Source organism: Oxyura jamaicensis, chromosome 26 (genome assembly GCF_011077185.1).
Source record: "Oxyura jamaicensis isolate SHBP4307 breed ruddy duck chromosome 26, BPBGC_Ojam_1.0, whole genome shotgun sequence".
NCBI classification, from domain to species: domain Eukaryota; kingdom Metazoa; phylum Chordata; class Aves; order Anseriformes; family Anatidae; genus Oxyura; species Oxyura jamaicensis.
In genome coordinates this window covers 723326-741779 of record NC_048918.1, presented here as the reverse complement: position 1 = coordinate 741779, position 18454 = coordinate 723326, and the positions used below count along the sequence as shown (strand labels likewise).

Genomic DNA, 18454 nt, shown 5'->3' with positions numbered 1-18454 from the left:
GCCTTAAAATGTGAGGCAGAAACCAGTTCTGCGTTCCTGTGGCCACCTGCACTGGGCTATAACACTGCAGACACTGATGCAATAAATCCCTTGATTATGGGTGCCAGGAAGGCTTCAGAGCAGCAGTCATCTTCCCTAAGCAAGAAGCGCAGCCTTCTTCCCCTCATCCAGGCTTTGGGTAACTGCCTTTCATGCCAGTCATCCTTGCAGTCAGTAGGTCTGCTGAAGAAGACCATGCCAAGTAACATCTGCACCTCCAGGAGCTCAGTTCAGGCTTGGCGCAGCAGGAGGACACGACCAGTCTCTCAAATCCATCTGTGGGTCACTGCGACTGTAAATGCAGCAGGTAATGGCTCAGTGTCCTGCAGGTCATCAGCAGCACTGGAAGATGCTGTTAGGAGCAGCGTTTGGCCTCCTTCTGGTCCACAAAGGTCGTGTGCTGCTTCTGCACTGGGTCATGGGATGCCTTCAAAGTGAGGGAGTCTGGGCGCTCTGGATTGATGCAAGCGTTGTCTTGCTGTCACAGTTCCAAAGAGGACAGATGGATGCCAATTGTCACAATAGATTGCTCTACAGACCTTACATTTTAATGTCAGGAATAGGTTTTATTTCTTTTAAAAACAAAAGTGGTTCACAGTGGTTCAAAACCCACTCCAATCCTCCCATGTCCACCAAAACCCCAACCATAACAACGAAAACTGACTAATCCAGCCTTGTGAAACACAGGGAGGCATTTCAATGGATGGGTGAATTCTGTCACGCGGTATGTGACAGATCTAATACCTATCCTGCAGTTCTAGAGGAATTAGCCAGGAAGGACAGCTATGGTGAAGTTGTACATCAGCCTTAATCCACTGAGAAACTTTGCAATAATGCCCTTAAAATGCACAAGAAGTCTTATTTAAGTCCTAAGAACTACACACAATTTTACAATGGGCTACATTCCCCTTTATCTCTCCAGATGGGGGACTGCAAGCAAAACCTGTACCTGAAATCCCTCAATCTCTGTCTATATAAGACAGGCAAATCTTGCTTTTAACGTGAATATGTGAACACACAATGTACATATATTCCTAAACTGGCACATATCTGTCACATTGGAAAGTATTTATCGTCAAAACTATTTATACAGATGCATGAACATCAAATGGATTTGAACAACGCTAAAGCAACATGTCCTGGCAAAATCACTTGAATTTACCTAACAGCTGCAACAAATGACTTCTAAGCCACTTACAGATAGACAACTTAATTTGAAATAGCTGCACTAACAAATACAGTGAAGATACAAAACTTGCTGGAGGTCAGTTCACAAACAAGAAGCACCACTCTGTACTGAGTACAGTTTGTCCTGTTCAGCTGCTCTCTGGCTCTCCCCTTTTGTCATTCTTCAGCACCCAGAGGATAATCCCCGGTGGTATCTAGGTTTGCTCTGTCATCCTGGCTGCTTTTGCCGTTGTCACATTTTCTTCAGAGTGATCACGCTTCAGCTTCATTTCCATTGGGTCATCTGTGTCATCTGTGGCAAGAAGGGAGGAAAAATAAAAGTTTTCAGCCTTACTGACCTCAGTAGAGTAAGAGCCAACAATGACAGCAACATGTGAAGTTGCAAAGCACGCCAGAAAATGCCACATCTCCAAGAGTAATCACAAGAACATTCACTCCCCTGTGCCACAGGGTTGCTGGGAGAGCTGTCAGCATAGCTGTATTTGAAAGGAACCAACGTGCAACCTCCTGGATACACTAATAAGCACAGGATCAGAACAATTAATTCCATCTGACCCTAGAAATTGAGGTAGGAATACTTAAGACTCCCATCAGCTGCTGCATGCTGGATTTTTGTACTACATATGCAGACTGCTATGGAATACTGTTAAATACCAAGCACTGCTTCACTTTTCTTCTTGCAAACGATTCCTCTGAGGTTAAGAGCTCTTCACAGGCCCTAGGATTTCAATTTTAAGAGTGCTGATGCTCTTAAACAGTGGAGCCTATGGAAGGCAAAGGCGGTCTGCTTTTGGGAAGGTGTTCCTCCAGCACAAGCAAGCTCCCATCCTGCACACACAGGCAGAAAGGAGGGAACTGCTCTGAGTATGGGCGTGACAGGAGGGGAAACATTTCAACAGTAACAAGAAGAAAGCGCATGGTGTTGGTAGGCAAGAGGACACCACGCAAAACCAACCCCAAAGCCATCAGTTCCCAGCAACAGGCTGTGCATCCCAGCACGCTGAACACACCGTGCTGCAGCACCTCCTACCTCTCGTGAGCTGGGCTGTTCTGTACTGTTCCTCTCTGACGTGTTTCATCAGCTGCAGGTTGTGATTGCTGGCTTCCTTGTGGTCCACCATTGGGAAGGGGTAGTCTTTACCTGGTACAACAGACAGCAGCCTTTATGGGACTAAAAAAAGGATGTTTCACTGGATTTGCACCAAAGCAAATTCTTGCAGGCCTTCCTAAAGTCAGCAGCATCTTAAACCATGTGATTTACCCTTTAGAAGTGCCTATTTCTCTTCATGAACTCTTAGAGCCAGGGCCAACCAGTTCCATTTAGAGATGAGACAGTAACAGACAAACCCTTATGTTGGATGCTCTGGGCCTTCGTTTCCCGTCTATTAACAGCGATGGCAGCCCTGCCCCATCGATAAAGATGCATTAGAGTAAGCATAAAAGCACAAGATGTTCAGACACTATTTACAGACAGCCAAGCATCTGAACAGACAGATGTACAGGCAACAACGTGGAGTGATCCCATAGTCAGGATATAAAGTAGAGGCTAAAGCATGTACGCTGAGATCAGACTCCAGCAAAAGCCTTTAAACGAGAGTTGACAGAAGGTGGGCTGCTGTATGAATCGATTTTCAAAAGATAAATGCGTGATTTCCATTGGAAGTGTGACACTTCCATCTCCTATGTTGTATTGGGTTTATATGGCAAGGTTTTGGTAGTGGGGGGCTGCAGGGGTGGCCTCTGTGAGAAGAGTCCAGAAGCTGCCCCACGTTAGATAAGGGCTAGCTCCAAAGGGACCCACTGCTGGCCAGAGCTGAGCCAATACGTGGTGTTTGTGCCTCTGTGAGAGCAGATTTAAGAAAGAAGGGGGAAAAAAATGGTGCACCACAGCAGCTGGGAGAGGGAGGAGTGAGACCCAACCCTGCAGCCCCCAAGGTGAGTGCAGGAGGGCAGGAGGTTCTCCAGGTGTCAGAGCTGAAGTTCTCCTGTGGCTTGTGGAGAGGCCCCTGGTGGCACAAGGCTGTCCCCCTGCACCCATGGGTCCCACATGGAGCAGATCTCCACGCTGCAGCCCATGGAGGAGCCCACACAGGAGCAGGGGATCCGGGGGGAGCTGCTAAAGGTGGGGAACCCAGGCTGGAGCAGTGTGCTCCTGATGGATGGACTCTGTGGTACAGACCCATATCTGGAGCAGTTCTTGAAGAGCTGCTGCCTGTGGGCAGCCCCCGCAGGCTCATTTCGGGAAGGACAGCATCCCATGGGAGGGACCCCACATGGAGCAGGGGCAGGGAGGGACTGAGAAGGAACAAAAGAGAAGAAGTGCTATGGACTGACCGTGGCCCCCATTCCCCAGCTCCCCTGGGCTGCTCGGGGGGAGAATGTAGAAGAGCGTGGATGGCAGGAAGGTGATTTTTATTTGTTTTTAGTTTCTCACTGCTCTAGTTTGTTAGTAATAGGTAATAAATTGCATTAATCTCCCTACGCTGGTCTGTTTTGCCAGTGACAATAATTGTCGAGTAATTTCTCTGTCCTTTTCTCAACCCTTGAGCCCTTTCCATCGTATTTTCTCCCCATTTCCCTTTGAGGAGGAAGAGTGAAGGAGTGGTTGTGGTGGAGCTCAGCTGCCCAGCTGAGTAAAACCACCACGCACATAATTATTTTTGACAATTTTCAGCAGCAAAATCCCTAGCAGCGTATCCATATTACCTATGATACATCCTGCTTGCTTCTGCTCCTCTTCAGAGGCTGTCCAGGGCTCATAGATGTATTTGGAGGGAAAGTTCTTTAGGACAGGTAAGTACTTCCTACAAAAGAGTAGGATGTATATATAATGTTATATAATGTGTAGGATGTATATATAATGTTTTTATAATCCTGAAGACAAATACTCATACATTTAAGAGAAGTGTAATCCAATCTCCACCCATGTTAATGTTTGGTGGTCAGATTGACGCTACAATCTACAGGAAAGTTCCAATTCGTTTCGCACAAAACAACTGTTTCTATGTTCTGAGACCTCGTACAGTGACATCTTCCACAAGTTAACTTTGCAGCAAGGAATAAAGGGATTGGTTTAAACATTACTTCAGTTTTGACTTCATCCAAAATATTTTGGTTTTTAACATTTTCCCTGACATTCTGTCTGAAATTTTACTATATTAATAATAATAATAAAAAAAAAATCTTACAGAAGTCATTTTCTGTGCAACTGTCAGGTACATCAGCATGAGCTTCACCATGACAAGGCACAGAGCTAGAAGGGATGTGAGGAAGAGATGTGGGGAAAAGGAGCTGTTTGCACAGACATCAACACAGCTCGGTCCTATTGAAATCAGCTGTCACCCACTACTTCATGGGAAAGCCAAGCAGAACCCTCACCAACAACAAGGAGGTAAAGGAGAATATCAGGACTTCAGGCGCATAATAGCACAAGTACAATCTAGGACAGGTCAGACAGAAGCTTTATTAACTGTGACCACAGTGAGAGAACGTTCAGGCAGCATTTCCCCCTCTGTTCCCCTGTTCTCTGCCAAGTGGCTGCAGAGAACCCACTTATATGGTGTTTCAGAGAAACAGATACAATGAGGAAAAGCATAATGTTAGCAAAGCCAGGTGTGCATCCTTGGGAGGGACAGACTCCAGACAATCACTTATATATCATAAAATCATAAAGGTTGGAAAATACCTCCAAGGTCATCTGGTCCAGTCATCCCCCTACCACCATTGTCACCCATTAACCCACGTCCAACCTCTCCTCGAACACTCCCAGGGACGGTGACCCCACCACCTCCCTGAGCAACCCGTCCCAACGCCTGACCACTCTTTCTGAGCAGAAATGTCTCCTCATTTCCCATCTGAACCTCCTCTGGCACAACTTGAGGCCGTTTCCTCTGGTCCTATCCCTGGTTACCTGCGAGAAGAGGCTGACCCCCAGCTCCCCACACCTTCCTTTCAGGGAGCTGCAGAGAGCAGTGAGCTCTGCCCTGAGTCTCCTCTTCTCCAGACCAAACACCCCCAGTTCCCTCAGCTGCTCCTCACAGGACCTTGAAGCAAATGGCACTCACTCAAAGCAGAGTGGAAAATAAAACTCGGGTGTCCAAAACTATTCAGACTGCACACAAAACGACGAAACACGGCACAGACTGGAGGGGGAGAGCTGTGAGATGTTTTACAGAATATCTCTACTACTCCTCTAGAAAGAGGAGTCATCCCAGTGACTGGACACTGCTGGAGCCCACAGGTGCTCACAGGGCAACACGGTTCCATACTCAATCATCTCCTGTGCAACCACAAGTACCCTACCGTATGTACTGCCCCTCGGGGTCCGTGCGCTTCCCAAAGCGGACGGGGCAGAAGATGCGCGTGTACTGGTGGAAGAACGCGCTGGCCGACAGCCACATCCAGTTCCCCGCGTTGATGCTGTAGTCAGCATCTAAAAGCAGCTCTTCAAACACCTGCATTTTGGTGACAGGAAAAGAAAGAGAAACACCCCTGAAATGGCAGCCTGTGTTGCAAAGCCAAAACAACACAGCAGGCTGGGAGATAAAGGATGAAGCTTGCTGCTAAAAGCACAGCACTGTTCTGGTCCAGGGTACCCTTTGCACATGGGAATGCTCTCCATTGTAAGACAGTTTGCCAGAATGAAGCTAGAGCAAGAGAGAGCAACTCGAAAACCCAAAGGCTTTGAAGACTTGTTGCAGACTGGGCAGGTCTCCAATACCATCATCATCATCATCCAAAATTATCAGATCTTGGGGATGGGAATGACTTTTCACCGCTGTACACTACACAGCAGGGCTCAGACTCGAGCAGAAGACAATGGGATTTTATAAACCATGAGATTTCTATTGAGGCTCAGTAATAAAGCACTGTTCTCCAGAACCACCTCCATGTTCATATTTTGCAGAGCTTTCTCAAGATCAGCCAGAACAGAGAAGTACCAAATGAAAACAGAAAAATTAAAGCCAGAAGTGGACCTTCATGCCCTCCTCCCAGCTGATCCAAAGGTCCCCCCGCGTCAGGAAGCAGGCGGCAGCGTGCCGGGCAAGGTGATGGATCCAGCCCTCCTGGCGCAGCTGGGTCATAATCGCATCGATCCAAGGGAAGCCCGTCTGTGCCTGAGGCAGAAAGAAACATCAGCCCTCCAGCACTGTGCTTCGTTGGACTTGTGTCCCACACACTGCTATAAACTCCTCCTCAAATAGCCAGCAGGGAGCAGTCCCGGGGCAATTGAAAAGGTCTAGGCTGAAACACAGCAGTTGGGGAAACGCATCGTTACCGTTTTCCATTTATGGAGCCTCTCTGCATCCTCATACCAACTGATCTGAAGGCAGATGGGGTTCCCAGCCATTTTGGTGAAGTTTGGCGTTGCTGATGCCACCGTATAGAAGAATTCCCTCCACAGAAGCTGCCCTTGGAGTGACACTGGGGGTAGGGAGTGATGCTTGGCCTGCAAATGACATGAGTTCAGAGCTTCGGTTCATATGTACCACTGTGTTTTCACTCATTCTGTGAGGTCCATAAAATAAAGATTAATCTAACTATACAATCGGCTTTGAGGCAGTTTACCATGAAAGCCAAGGAAATCAAAGACATGAAGCAATGCTTTTTTATCACCAGAGCAGAGAAAGATGAACTCTGTAAGTTACCTTGAATTCATGGACTCATAGAATGGTTTGGGTTGGAAGAGACCTTAAAGACCATCCCATTCCAACCCCCTGTCATGGGCAGGGACACCTTCCACTAGACCAGGTTGCTCAAAGCCCCATCTAACCTGGCTTGAGCACTTCCAGGCATGGGGCATCCACAGCTTCTCTGGGCAGCCTGTGCCAGTGCCTCACCACACTTTCTGGGCTGCAAGTGCACATTGCTGGTTAGATTTGTTGGACTATGACCATTTTTTTTCCTTACCTGAGCGTAAATGTTTGACAGCCTATAAAAAAAGGTGCGAACTGACACACAGCCCATGCTGAAATAGGGGCTCAGGCCTGTGGTGCTTGGAAGCAGTGAATTCGGTATTGTTCTCGGTTTGGTAAAACTTGCCACCCAGCCCTAAAATGAAAACAGAAATCAAGGTTTAGGCAGTACAAGGTGACACACGTCCAGATAACGGAGCAGGGAAAAGCTCTTGGCAACTGGCTTCTGCCTGTTCAACGTCCCACCGCAATGCCCCCGCAGATACTGCCATCCAGGATGATGGACGGCAGGATCAGGATGACATCTCAAGATCAGGCTGCCTGGAGGGGAAATCCTCAGCAAGAGCTGTAACAAAACTCCATGCCTGAGCGGTTTCTTGAGGTCCAGAGACAACCACACACAAAAGGAGGGAGAACAGCACTGACCCCAGCCCACCCACAGCCACCGGCATCACCCACGTTAAATCAAGACTGACCTGGTCGGCCAGGTGTTGCTCCAGGCGCTGCAACCCTTCGGTCTCCCCTCCTCTCCAGGGGGAGATGCTCTCAGGGGGGATCTTCAAATCCGCAGGGAGAGGCACCCTGTAACACTCATCCAGGTCCAGGTCAGGGGGCCTACACCTCCTAATGTGAGAGACAGGTCTCCTTCAGAGAGGGAACCGGAGCCAGAAGAGGGTGGAAGACCTCTCTCTGCTCATTTCACACGACAAGATCTCCTCTGTTGCAGCACAGGGGAACAAAAGCACAGCCAGAAACCCCAGGCTCCACTCCTTGGGGAAGAAAGAACTCATCCTGAAACTGCTCCAGGTGGTTCCAGCCTGAACTGGGGGAAGAGGCTCAGACCCACCAAACGACAGTGCTCAGAGCAGCAGGCTGTGACCACAGCTCAGACCTCCCTCTTGTTTGCCATCTGCTACATAAGGCTTGGAGGCACCTCCCCTCCTGCAGCCTCCCCAGCTGCCTCATCCCTCTCTGGGAGGGAGCTAAGAGCCTCCTTAGACTCTAAACTTAACTGGGGTCACTGGTGCTGCCTCCAAAGCCCCCTCCATGCCTCTGGGGAGAGGTTGCTCTGGGAGGTTTCATAGGGAAGGATGCCGAGCAGCTCTCTGGGCCACCTCCCCAGCTACTTCTTCCTAAGCATGGGGCTAGGATGCCCCAAGCAGTCCCCCACTCCTCTTGTGTGGCCTCAGCTGCTGAGGTTGTTCCAAGGCCTCTGCCCCCCACCAGGTTGGAATAGCACCAGGGTATGTCGTGTGTCCACCCCAATCCCCACCCCGCTGTAAAACACAGACAAAGCTGTTCAGGGATGTATCAGTGGCATACAAACTTCCCAGCAAAACCCTGAATGAGGTCAGAGATGGAGAGAGATCTTCCCACTCACCTGGAAACACTGAGCTCAGCTCTGTTGCAAACACCTACAGCAGAAGGAGCCAGTGCAGCTCTCAGAGCACTGGCACAACACAGGCCTGCTGGGAAGCATGCGAACCACTTATCGTTCATCATAAATTAAAAAGATGTGTGAATAAACAAGTTATGGGGAAAAAAAAAGGGGGGGGGGGGGGGGAAGCACTGAGACAAAAGTCCTAGGAACTGGTTCATCCCAATACTTACACGGGTCTCATCACTGGAGCATCTGAGGACAAGATTCAGTAATTAAAGGGATTCCCCAAGATGGGAAGAACTAAGCCTAGGTTGCCAGCACAGAGCTGAGGTCACGCAGCAGGTGCCTGACAAGTCCCAAGTATCTGCAGTCCCATCCCAAGTGGCCAGCTCTCCCCTACCCCAGTCTTAACTCCCTTTGGATCGCTAACCTCTATCAGGCAGAGCTAAACATAAGACATCCGTGACTCTGAGCTTCTCAAGTCCTGGGAGACATGAGCTTGGTCCCTCTTTCCCATACACCAGAGAGGAGGAGAAGCCAGAAGGGAACACTATGATTGTTCCACTGGATTTCTTGCATAAACACACTGTAGTGGTTCATCCAATTCCCCCCTTGAATTTGTGAGGAAGCTACAGCATGTCTTTGAGAAAGAGACCTGCAGTTGCTTAGTCCTTCCTCTGCTAAACCTTTTACATATATTCAAAGGTTGTCTCAATGTGCCTTGCAAAAGCTTAAGCCTTTGAACGGTGCCACCTCTCATCTGCTAATTCACATCCCCTCTGCATGCAACCTGTAGCCCTCCATGCACAGAGGTAACACAACAATGCCTAAAGCACCCTGTTATCACTTGACCTTGGCTATTCTTTCAGGCAGACAGAAAGGACCTGCAACTTCTTGCCACCTAGGTGTTACTTACTGGAAGTCTTCAGCTGTAAGGTTTCGGACGGGCACCTCAGGATCCCCAAGCAGAGATAGAATGTGAAGGAATCTCTTGTATGTTAATGGGGGAGTTCCATCATTCAGGTCCAAAATCCTAAATGGAATAAGGTCAATTTTCACTACAGTATAAATCAAGAAGGAAACTGGAGCTGCCAGTGATTAGGAAGGTGACAGCGCAGGCTGGAACAGCACCCGTTTGCAGGACTGACTGTGGAAGTTATGGATTTTACAAGTAAAACTTCCCTGGGTGAACATCCATCCATCCTGAGAGCGGGTTCTCAGGACTTGAGACAGCAAAATCGGAACCAGGATGCCAGCCACAGCTTCAGCTGGGCAGCTCTGGACTGCCAGACATAGCTAGGACAGCAGCCTGCAAGGTGCAGGTCACCTCTGGGGCTTCCAGAAACAGTCAGACCACAAAAAACAAACCTTGTACAAGCAACCACGTGTACAAACCAATGGCTTGAATTTAAGACGGCAAGTCACATACATCCACTCATTCACACAAATGTAAGGTTTTTCAGGATCAGAGTGTTAAGGCTGTTTTAACTGTTAATGATTACCTCCCTGTTATTATGAATTTAAATACCTAAAGTCATTCAGCTCTGAATAACTGCTTGGATCCGAGTGTATCCAGACACCACTGAAAGTTGATTAGAAAGATCCAAAAAAAAATGGACACAAGAATGTATAAGTCCTATTAAATGTGTTAAAGAATTTCTCTGACTGTGTAAAAGAGTAGCTAACGTAATGGCTTAAAGTGAATTAAACTGCCCAAAGGGAAAAAAATAAACTCTTCAGGCTCTAACTGCAGCCCAACATCCTAACACCTGTGCAACCCACCAAACTGTTTTCTGGTGCTTCCAGCAAACCAACATAAAAATTCTCCAGCAAGCAGTGCCACCACCTCAGGTAGTCCAATTTTCTCAGAAGGAACACATTAGGATCCAGAAGGACCAAGATGCTTGACCTTTTCTCCCTGCTGCTTGCTAAACCCTCCTGGAGACACCTCACCGGTCTGTAGGACAATCACGTACCGCTTGGTATCATAAAGGCTGTGGCCCACCAAGGAAAGCACCTCGAACCCCAGCTCTTCTCCCAGACACCGTATGTTGGCTTCCATCTCCTTGTAAAACGGCTCCATCTCCGCATCCAGAGTCACTTGCGTGATGTTCCACTTCTGGACGTGATCTCTAACAACGGGCTCATACTCTCCTTGAATAACCAGCAAGCCAGAGCCCAGCCGACACAAGTTTTTCTGCAAATCCTCCAGGGACTGCAGCAGAAAGTGCCATCGCAGGGCCCCTATGTGCATCACGGACGTCATGAACTTTCTGTCCAGGATGTAGACGGGGTAGACGACCTCCGAGGACTCGAGCGCGGCCAGCAGCGCCGGGTTGTCGTGCAGCCGCAGCCCCTTCCGGAAGAGATGGATGGTGCGGTGCGGCATCCTGGCTGCTCTCAGGCCTGCTAGAAGAGGAAAAAAAGCTGTTGGCTTTGAGGATACAACATCCCTATTAAGGAACAAGAGCAGTTAATACCAGAAATGGAGCTCCAAACATGGCTCAGCTCTTTTGGTCACAAATCTTTGCTTTTTTAATGTGCTTTCACAGGTGAGAAGAGCAGAGACAGGACCAAACCACTCCTCAATCGTTCGCACGTGCCAGGTCCCACCATTCAGCAGCTGCTCCAGCACCTAGCTCCACGGAGAATGGCTGCTTCCCCAAAAGAGTCACTCAAGTCCTCAAATTAAATACCCAAATTAAATTATATCCCAATAGTGCTCGCCAGAAGGAAGGACAATTGTCAGAGCTCCACTTGCTGCAGAGCCATTCCGCAGCCCCACGCTCGGATGCGGCCTTGCAGCACCCAGCATCCAGCCCTCTGTAAATCAGCGGTGAGACGGTGGCTCAGGGAGCTCTGCCTCTGTTCGTGGGGATGTCAGCTCCGCAGGAGCCCTCATCTCATCAGAGATCTGGTACACGGCTCACGCTAGCAGCGAAAAACCCTCCTGGGCTTCAGTAGGAGGCGTATAAAAGACACGGCATGTTTGCTCGCTAACAAGGCTCTTAAGAGTGTAAGGAAAAAGAAGGGAGAGCAAAGCACAGCCCAGCACCGCCACAAGAGCATGCAGGGCTATTCTGACAGCGCAGACTTTGTAATGTCCGGATTCATCGGTTTGCCACAGCTCTTGATCCATCTTTCCTAGCCCCAGGAGACCTCTTTGTGCCTCCCAGCCTCAGGAGAAAAGCCCTCCTCTCCCTGTGGAGGAGCTGGGTGGTGACCTGAGGCTGATGTAGGGATCAACACGCGGTCCCTTCCCTTTGAACCGTTTCAGCTGGCTTTGGGGACTTGCAGGAGGGCTCACCTTGGTGCTAGCTCGGGGCAGAGCCTGAGGAACTGCCCCACGGCTGCTGCTTGCTCTGCTCACGGGGGATGGACTCAGCAGCAAGCAGAAGCGCTGAGCCCAGCTGCCCCTGGTGTCTGTGCCCACCTGGTGACAGCCCCCAGCCAGCCCACCTCCGCCTGCTTCTAATTTCAAGGGTTGCTACCCAAAGAATTCAGAGGTTGTGGATTAGCACGGGACCAAACAATAATCTCTAACCCAGTTCAGTCTCCCAACCAAGCTGCCCTCCTTACACCCTCCCAAATGGCTGCAGGAGGTGATTCTGCTCCTCATCCCTGCTCAGCCCACACTCAACAGCGTTACCAGCCTCATATACCGATCTGACTTGCCCTCTTCCCAAAAACACTCATCAGCATCACCGAGAGGCACCCATCTGTGCCCCCAGGCCATGACACAGCCCGCTGAGCCCCCAGTAACCCAACCCTGAAAAATGACGGGCACAGAAGAGCTCGGAGCCGAGCCTGGGGCTTTGGGCTTTGCAGGGTGTGCAGCGCCTTGGCTCGGGGAGTGGAGCTACAAGGGAGGAGAGCACGGCACCGACCTGCCCGCATGATGTGGAACAGGAAAAACTGGGCGGCTCTGGCACCTGGGAGCACCCAGCTGGCATTTTGGGGCAGCAAAGCGTCTAAAACGTGCTGGAACTCTCCCCCGGTCAGGGCTAGCAGGGGCTGGGGGGGCTGCAGTGCCCGGGTAGGGGCAGCCCTGGGGATCCCAGCACAGGGGGAAGCGGGGGTCTGAACGAAGCGGGGGGCCCTGGGCATGCTGCGGGGGGAGCTGAAGGAGTGCCAGGACTGGATGGGGAGCTGGGACCCACAGCTGGTTGGGAACACGCAAGAAGGGGTCACTGCTGAGGACCTTGTGCCATTTTGGGGTGTACACCAGAACACGAAGCAGGGAAAACCCTAAATGAGGTGACCGGACCTTACCTTGGGGTTACCTGGCTGGTGCTCTGGGCTCTTCACAGCCAGTTGTCCTGAGGAGAGGGAGGCCCCCGAGCACTGACCGCAGCTCCGCCGCCCGCGGGCATTTCTCTCCAGCGTGCAGGCTTCCACAGGAGGGGCGCGATGGTGGTCACAGCACCGCCGCCCGAACCCAGCCTTGGTGCTCCCGTTCCCACAGGCGCTGGCAGGGCAGGTGCCCAGGTTGAACACCCCAGCCACGATCACACAAACACACGCCGGGGTGGATTCGACAGGCTGAAGGAGTCGGGGGTTTGCGTAACTGCTGCCGGAGGAGGCTGGCAGCGTGCTCACCGCCTGCTCGCAGCACAGCAAGACCCAGCACGTTCGGGCCGAGGCCCGACGGAAAATTTAACAGCTCAGTTTCCTCCGCGGACACGGTGATTGCCCGGTGCAGTCAAGGCACAGCCGCTCGCCTTGGCTGTCCAGATAGGAAGCGATGACAATGCGGTTACGAAGCCTCAAGCACGCACACACGCAGCCAGCTGGAAGAGCAGCCCCGAAGCTGCGGTTTGGGCTCGGCCCCAGCCCCCCAGCCCCTGACCCTACACCCCCCAGCCCCTGACCCTACACCCCCCAGCCCCCCAGCCCCTGACCCTGCAGCCCCTGACTCCCCACTGCCAGCCCCGCAGCCCCAACCCTACAAGCCCTGACCCCCCGCCCCACGCTCCCCTCCCTCCCCAGCGCCCCCGGGCGTTGCGGGGCCGGCCCGACCCCGTGCCCCCCTTTGCCCGGGGGTCCCGCAGCGGGTTCCCAGCCACCGGTCCCCGGCCGCCGGTGCCAGTGCCGAGGCCACGGGGCCGGTTATGCAATGCCCGGCGGGGGGGGGGGGGGGGAAACGGGGCGGGGGGGGGGGGCGCGGCCGGGGCGGGGGCGGGGGCGGGGGGGGCCCACCCCCGTTGCAGCCGGGGCGCGGAGTGGGGGCACCGCACGGGTGGGGGGAAAAGGGGAGGGGGACACTAGGACCCCGGCCCCCCAGTACAGCGCAACTGGGCGGGGCGATCACTAGCCACGCCCACCTCTCGCTTTTCCCCGCCCCCTAGGGGCGTAGCTTGAGCTCCCGCCCTCGGGGCTCTTCCAATCGCAGCGCTCCTCCCCTTCGAATTCGAACGGGTGCCGCGGGAGGGGGCGTGGCCAGGCGGCGCCCAGTCAGCGCCCGCGGTTTGGGCCGAGGGGCGGGGCCTCCCGGCAGCGTCTCCCCGCGTTGCTAGGCGACGGGGGATGTCCCGCCCCCCGCCTCCGCCCACCCCCCCCTCGCGCCGCGCGCTGCTTCCCGCCGAGGTGAGCGGGGGGGGGGGCGCCATTTTGGGGGGGGGGGCCCCCGCGGGACGGGTTAGGGGGGGGGGGGGGCTTTGAGGGGCCGAGGGGGCTCTGAGGTGGGGACAGGCAGGTTGTTTGGGGGGCAAACGGTTACCGTGGGGGGCACGCGGTTAATTTAGGGGTAAGCAATTAACGCGGGAGGGGCTGAGGGGGGGGGGGCTCCTGGGGGCGTTCGGTGTGGGGAAGGCTCAGGGCAGAGCTCTCTGCTCTCTGCAGCCCCCTGAGAGGAAGGGGTGGGGAGCTGGGGGTCGGCCTCTCACAGGTAACCAGGGATAGGACCAGAGGGAACGGCCTCGAGCTGTGCCGGGGGAGGTTCAGGTGGGCAATGAGGAGACATTTCTGGGTCAGGCCTTGGGACGGGTTGCCCAGGGGGGTGGTGGGGTCACCGTCCCTGGGGGTGCTGGAGGAGGGGTTGGGCCTGGTGCTTGGGGACAGGGTTTGGTGGTGGCAGGGGGTGGCTGGAGCAGGTGATCTCTTCCAACCCTAACGATTCCGTGGTTCTCTTCCTGAAGGACCAGCTGTGGCAGCAATAAAACTCACTCCCGGGATTTCAGCACGATGCAGCGAGCATCACGGCTGAAGAGGGAGCTTTCCCTCTTGAGCACGGAGCCCCCCCCTGGCATCACCTGCTGGCAAAGCGGGAGCCGCCTGGACGACCTCCGGGCACGTACGTACCCCTCTGCTGGGGCTGCTTTTAAGTGAGGGGTGCGTTAGAATTTGCTGCTAGGTTTGGATTCACTGGGTGGCAGGTACGCACCTGTGGAATTCCAGGAAAAGGCTTAGGTTTTCTTCTGGTGTTCCTTTAGCTTGTATCTCTTACTTGTTGGATCTGGCCAGTGTTTGGATCGCTGTGGGGTGGAACAGGTCTCGGGTATCGTGGCAGCTTTTAATTCATGGATCTGAGTGGTGTTAGAGTTATGTTACTGTGGGTGGTATGTGGAGATTGTTGGATGAATTCAAGTGATTTTGAATGTAACGCTTATTTCAATTTTTTTAAAGAAATTTTAGGAGCTGCAGACACGCCATATGAGAAAGGAATATTCAACCTGGAGATAGTTGTTCCTGAAAGGTAAGTGAGCATTGGCATCTAGCTGGTGAGGCGTTTCAAATATAATTTAACTGATATGTTTGATAGAAGGTCTTTCCTTCAGCCTCCCCATGAAGAATGTTATTGATTATCTTTAAACAAAGCCTTAATTTATGGAACATAATTGTCATTTCTGCTGGCTCAATGACTTATTTCATACAGGACATCCTGAGATGCGTGATAAACAACCTCAAAGCACTTTAACAGGATTTCTATGTTTGTCTCAAAGCTTTCTGGAAAGTAGCTCATTCTGAGTAGAAAGCTTCCTATCGTGTTTGCTTCTTTGTGGAAAGCTGCGCAGGGAAGTGATAATCAAACACAGCTGAAAGCATCAAAGGCAGGGCACTGCTTGCCCCAAAAATTGGTGGGAAAGAATGTCACTTTGTGAATGGCTGGGAGGAGGAAATAATGGCATTTCTTGGGTGATGAAGCAACTGGAGTACAAATATAAACATAACTCTTTGTTTCTTAACGCTTATCTCTTAAAGATACCCATTTGAGCCCCCAAAGATTCGCTTTCTGACCCCTATCTATCATCCTAACATTGACTCTGCTGGAAGGATTTGCCTGGACGTTCTTAAGTTACCACCAAAGGTAAGGTAGCACGACTTGGGCACTGGTAAGTGAGCCTGAGGAGAATAATGAACTCCTTATCTTTTTCTTGTAAAAGCCTTATTGAATGTCTGTTTGCTGCTGACTTATTTACACAGGAGCACAGCAGTAGAGCTTTTGTGTGGCCTCTCCTTTGTTTAGAGACTAGAACGTGACCTTCTCTGTTCTGTGTAAGCTTCCAAGGCTTTAAGAATTGGAGTCAAAAGACTCTGAAAGTGGGCTACCCAGCACTGTCCCGGCAGAGGTGTGTGGGGTGCACCCTGTGCTTGTCAGCCAGGCTTCCTCGGAGGGGCCACAGCCCACGTGCTGAGAATGCATCGGGTGTTTTCCATGTGGGTCTCAATGCTCGAAGTCCTGAGCTTTTTCTAGGCTGCCTGTGTGTAGCTTTCCTTAACTGCTTCCCTCACCCTCTTCCCTTGCAGGGCGCATGGAGGCCTTCCCTGAACATCTCCACGCTGCTCACCTCCATACAGCTGCTGATGGCCGAGCCCAACCCTGACGACCCTCTCATGGCAGACATAGTGCGTGAGCTCCTCTTGTGGCCGTGGGCACGGGCTGGGGTGGAGCAGAGCGTTAGGTTCAGGCTGTGCTGCCACTTCAGTCGCTTGGGATTAACGTGCTGGGGGATTACACAGCTGGGGATCAGGCCTGGGGCACGGCTGTTTCTCTGGAGCAGCTGGGGCATGCCGTACGGGGTTTATGGCAGCAGTGGAAAAGAGATGGAGAAGGTCTTGTCTTCAGGCCTGCCCCTACAAACAGCAGCGTGTGTTCTGCCAGCAAAATGAGTTCACTCTGTATGCCACATGCTTGTAGCAGGTTGGGTCTGGTTTGAGGATTCTTAACATCAGGACTCCTAGAGGAGTTTATAAACCCCTAATGCTTAGTCTCAGCTTCTCAGTGTTAATGTTAAATCAAATCTGTCTTTTTCATTGCATTTAGTCCTCAGAGTACAAGTACAATAAGCAACTGTTCTTGATAAATGCCAAGGAATGGACTGAGAAATACGCAAGCCAGCAAAAGAGGGTAAGAAATGTGCTCTCCTCTTTCAGCTGTGTAGCTTAGTCTTTGTGAACAGTCCTTGTCTGAATTTGCCTTTCACGATTACTTGGCAAGGCTGTCCTTGGTAGCTTGCTTTCTTTCCTCCCCTTTTGTTCTGTCTTGGAAGACCATTTAATTAAAACTTCTTTATTAGATTCACTTTGTAATATCTGCTGTAGTTAGTGAAAATAACAGCCCTGAAGTCTGTGGATGGTGGAGAGGGAAGGTGGAGTCTCCCTTCTGCCCCCTGCCCTCTGCTGGGAGGGATCCTTGCTTATGACTGGTGTAGCCCTTGGTTAGGGCAGGGTGGCATTTGTACAATGTCTTCTTTGTATTAGTCTTTCAGGAAGTTTGAGTAACCAAAGGCAGCTCTCTTGCTGTGTGCTGTTCCCTTCTGTGACCAGTCTGATACCAACAAGCTGAGAATAGCTGAGGTGCAGCACCTGTAAGCACAGCAGGTGGAGCTGCTGCCTTTGGCCACTGAGAGGTGAAGCCGTGTTTCTGTTCCCCAGACCTGCCAGCTGGGGTTTCTGTCTCCCTGGGAGAACCCAGTCCTCTGACAACCACAACTCAAAGGCAGACAGGTTGTGTGGAGGAAAAACCATCACTCCTTAATGATGTGTTCGGTCACAGATAATTGCGCTGTTTTGCAAGAAGTATGAAGGATGAGTAAGGCTGATTAAAAAATAAATAAATCTGGGATTCTGCTGCCCCATTTCCACCTCAGCTCTGTCCCTACCAAACTCCACGCTCTGCCGTGGTTGTGCCTCATGCTCAGCTAAGCCTGTTGTCCATCTGCACGTGTTCTCTGGCGCTGACTGGTCTCCCCAACCCTTGGTGGAGCACCGTCCTGCCGTCACACCTTCCTGCCTCTGGTCTGCACCCTGACCTATCTCACAGATGAGATGCGTAAAAAGAAATTGCATTGAAGCAGATTAAATCTCTTCCAAAAATTCAGTTGTTTTGGGCCATCTCCCTTACCCGGCTCCACAGAGAGCTCATGCACGCTAGGCGTGTGTGTGGCACTTCTGGGCACGGTCATTCTGTTCTCCTGTCACTCCCCTCTTCGTACGGCTTCCAGCAACAGGAACAGGACAGCTGAGGGTCAGGGCATAAAAGCAGGGAGCACAGTCAGTTCTGGTCTTGGAGGGCAGGGTGTTCCAAGGTGCGTACGTGGTTCCCACACAGGGCTGGGAACACACAGCAGCGCTAATAGCTTATGCAACTGAATTATTCACAGCTGTTACTTTTATTTCTTGTGTTATCACAGGCTTCCAAGGCTTTAGAAGAGAAAACAAACCAGAGTGAAACAAGTACCGCCAGTGAATCTATCATGCTGAAAAGAAAAGGGAGTGATATCACCAAGAAGGAGAAGAAATCTCGCCTGGAGTCCTAAGTGATTTTTGTTCCTGGTGTGGCTGTCAACTTTGGTTTTGCTCTCCTTTTTTCTTTACCCGGGTATAACTAAATATGTTAATATTAATAGTAGCAGGCTTTGTTTTTCTATTTCCTAGGTGCTTTTCTGTCAGAAGTTCTATTATATAAATAAAATATAAAGCTTTTATTTAT

At 51.5% G+C, this 18454-nt stretch overlaps 2 protein-coding genes across 7 annotated transcripts; one reads left to right on the top strand and one right to left on the bottom strand.

The window, feature by feature from the left end:
• Positions 1-589: 589 nt before the first annotated feature.
• Positions 590-13384, bottom strand: LOC118178511 (cryptochrome-1-like). 5 transcript variants are annotated; one of them, XM_035347093.1, is made up of 11 exons: positions 12796-13384; positions 10500-10929; positions 9440-9556; positions 7619-7766; positions 7138-7278; positions 6506-6676; positions 6204-6344; positions 5530-5681; positions 3934-4031; positions 2258-2368; positions 590-1519 (listed from the first exon to the last, which is right to left on the bottom strand). In XM_035347093.1, exons 2-11 carry the CDS (start codon positions 10910-10912, stop codon positions 1422-1424), a joined length of 1590 nt encoding a protein of 529 aa, XP_035202984.1. In that variant the 5' UTR covers positions 10913-10929; positions 12796-13384; the 3' UTR covers positions 590-1421. The 5 variants fall into 5 exon arrangements, with proteins under 5 accessions (XP_035202984.1, XP_035202985.1, XP_035202986.1 ...); XM_035347094.1 differs by lacking the exon at positions 12796-13384 and adding an exon at positions 11785-12051; XM_035347095.1 differs by lacking the exon at positions 12796-13384 and adding an exon at positions 11831-11851.
• A 689-nt stretch (positions 13385-14073) lies between these two features.
• UBE2T (ubiquitin conjugating enzyme E2 T) lies at positions 14074-18454 on the top strand. 2 transcript variants are annotated; one of them, XM_035347123.1, is made up of 7 exons: positions 14074-14109; positions 14661-14815; positions 15148-15217; positions 15724-15829; positions 16270-16368; positions 16787-16870; positions 18156-18454. In XM_035347123.1, the coding sequence occupies exons 2-7, from the start codon at positions 14707-14709 to the stop codon at positions 18279-18281; spliced, it is 594 nt and encodes a 197-aa protein (XP_035203014.1). In that variant the 5' UTR covers positions 14074-14109; positions 14661-14706; the 3' UTR covers positions 18282-18454. The 2 variants fall into 2 exon arrangements, with proteins under 2 accessions (XP_035203014.1, XP_035203015.1); XM_035347124.1 differs by lacking the exon at positions 14074-14109 and adding an exon at positions 14421-14466.

Excerpts from the sequence above, each read along its gene's own strand:
- LOC118178511 (XM_035347092.1), bottom strand. The coding sequence starts at position 11,338 with ATGCTGGGTGCTGCAAGGCCGCATCCGAGCGTGGGGCTGCGGAATGGC. Across the intron at positions 9,557-10,499 it reads AGCCTTTATGATACCAAGCG|GATTTTGGACCTGAATGATG; the intron begins GTACGTGATTGT and ends TATTCCATTTAG. Across the intron at positions 4,032-5,529 it reads CCCGAGGGGCAGTACATACG|GAAGTACTTACCTGTCCTAA; the intron begins GTAGGGTACTTG and ends ACTCTTTTGTAG.
- UBE2T (XM_035347123.1), top strand. The coding sequence starts at position 14,707 with ATGCAGCGAGCATCACGGCTGAAGAGGGAGCTTTCCCTCTTGAGCACG. Across the intron at positions 15,218-15,723 it reads GAGATAGTTGTTCCTGAAAG|ATACCCATTTGAGCCCCCAA; the intron begins GTAAGTGAGCAT and ends TATCTCTTAAAG. Across the intron at positions 15,830-16,269 it reads TTCTTAAGTTACCACCAAAG|GGCGCATGGAGGCCTTCCCT; the intron begins GTAAGGTAGCAC and ends CTTCCCTTGCAG.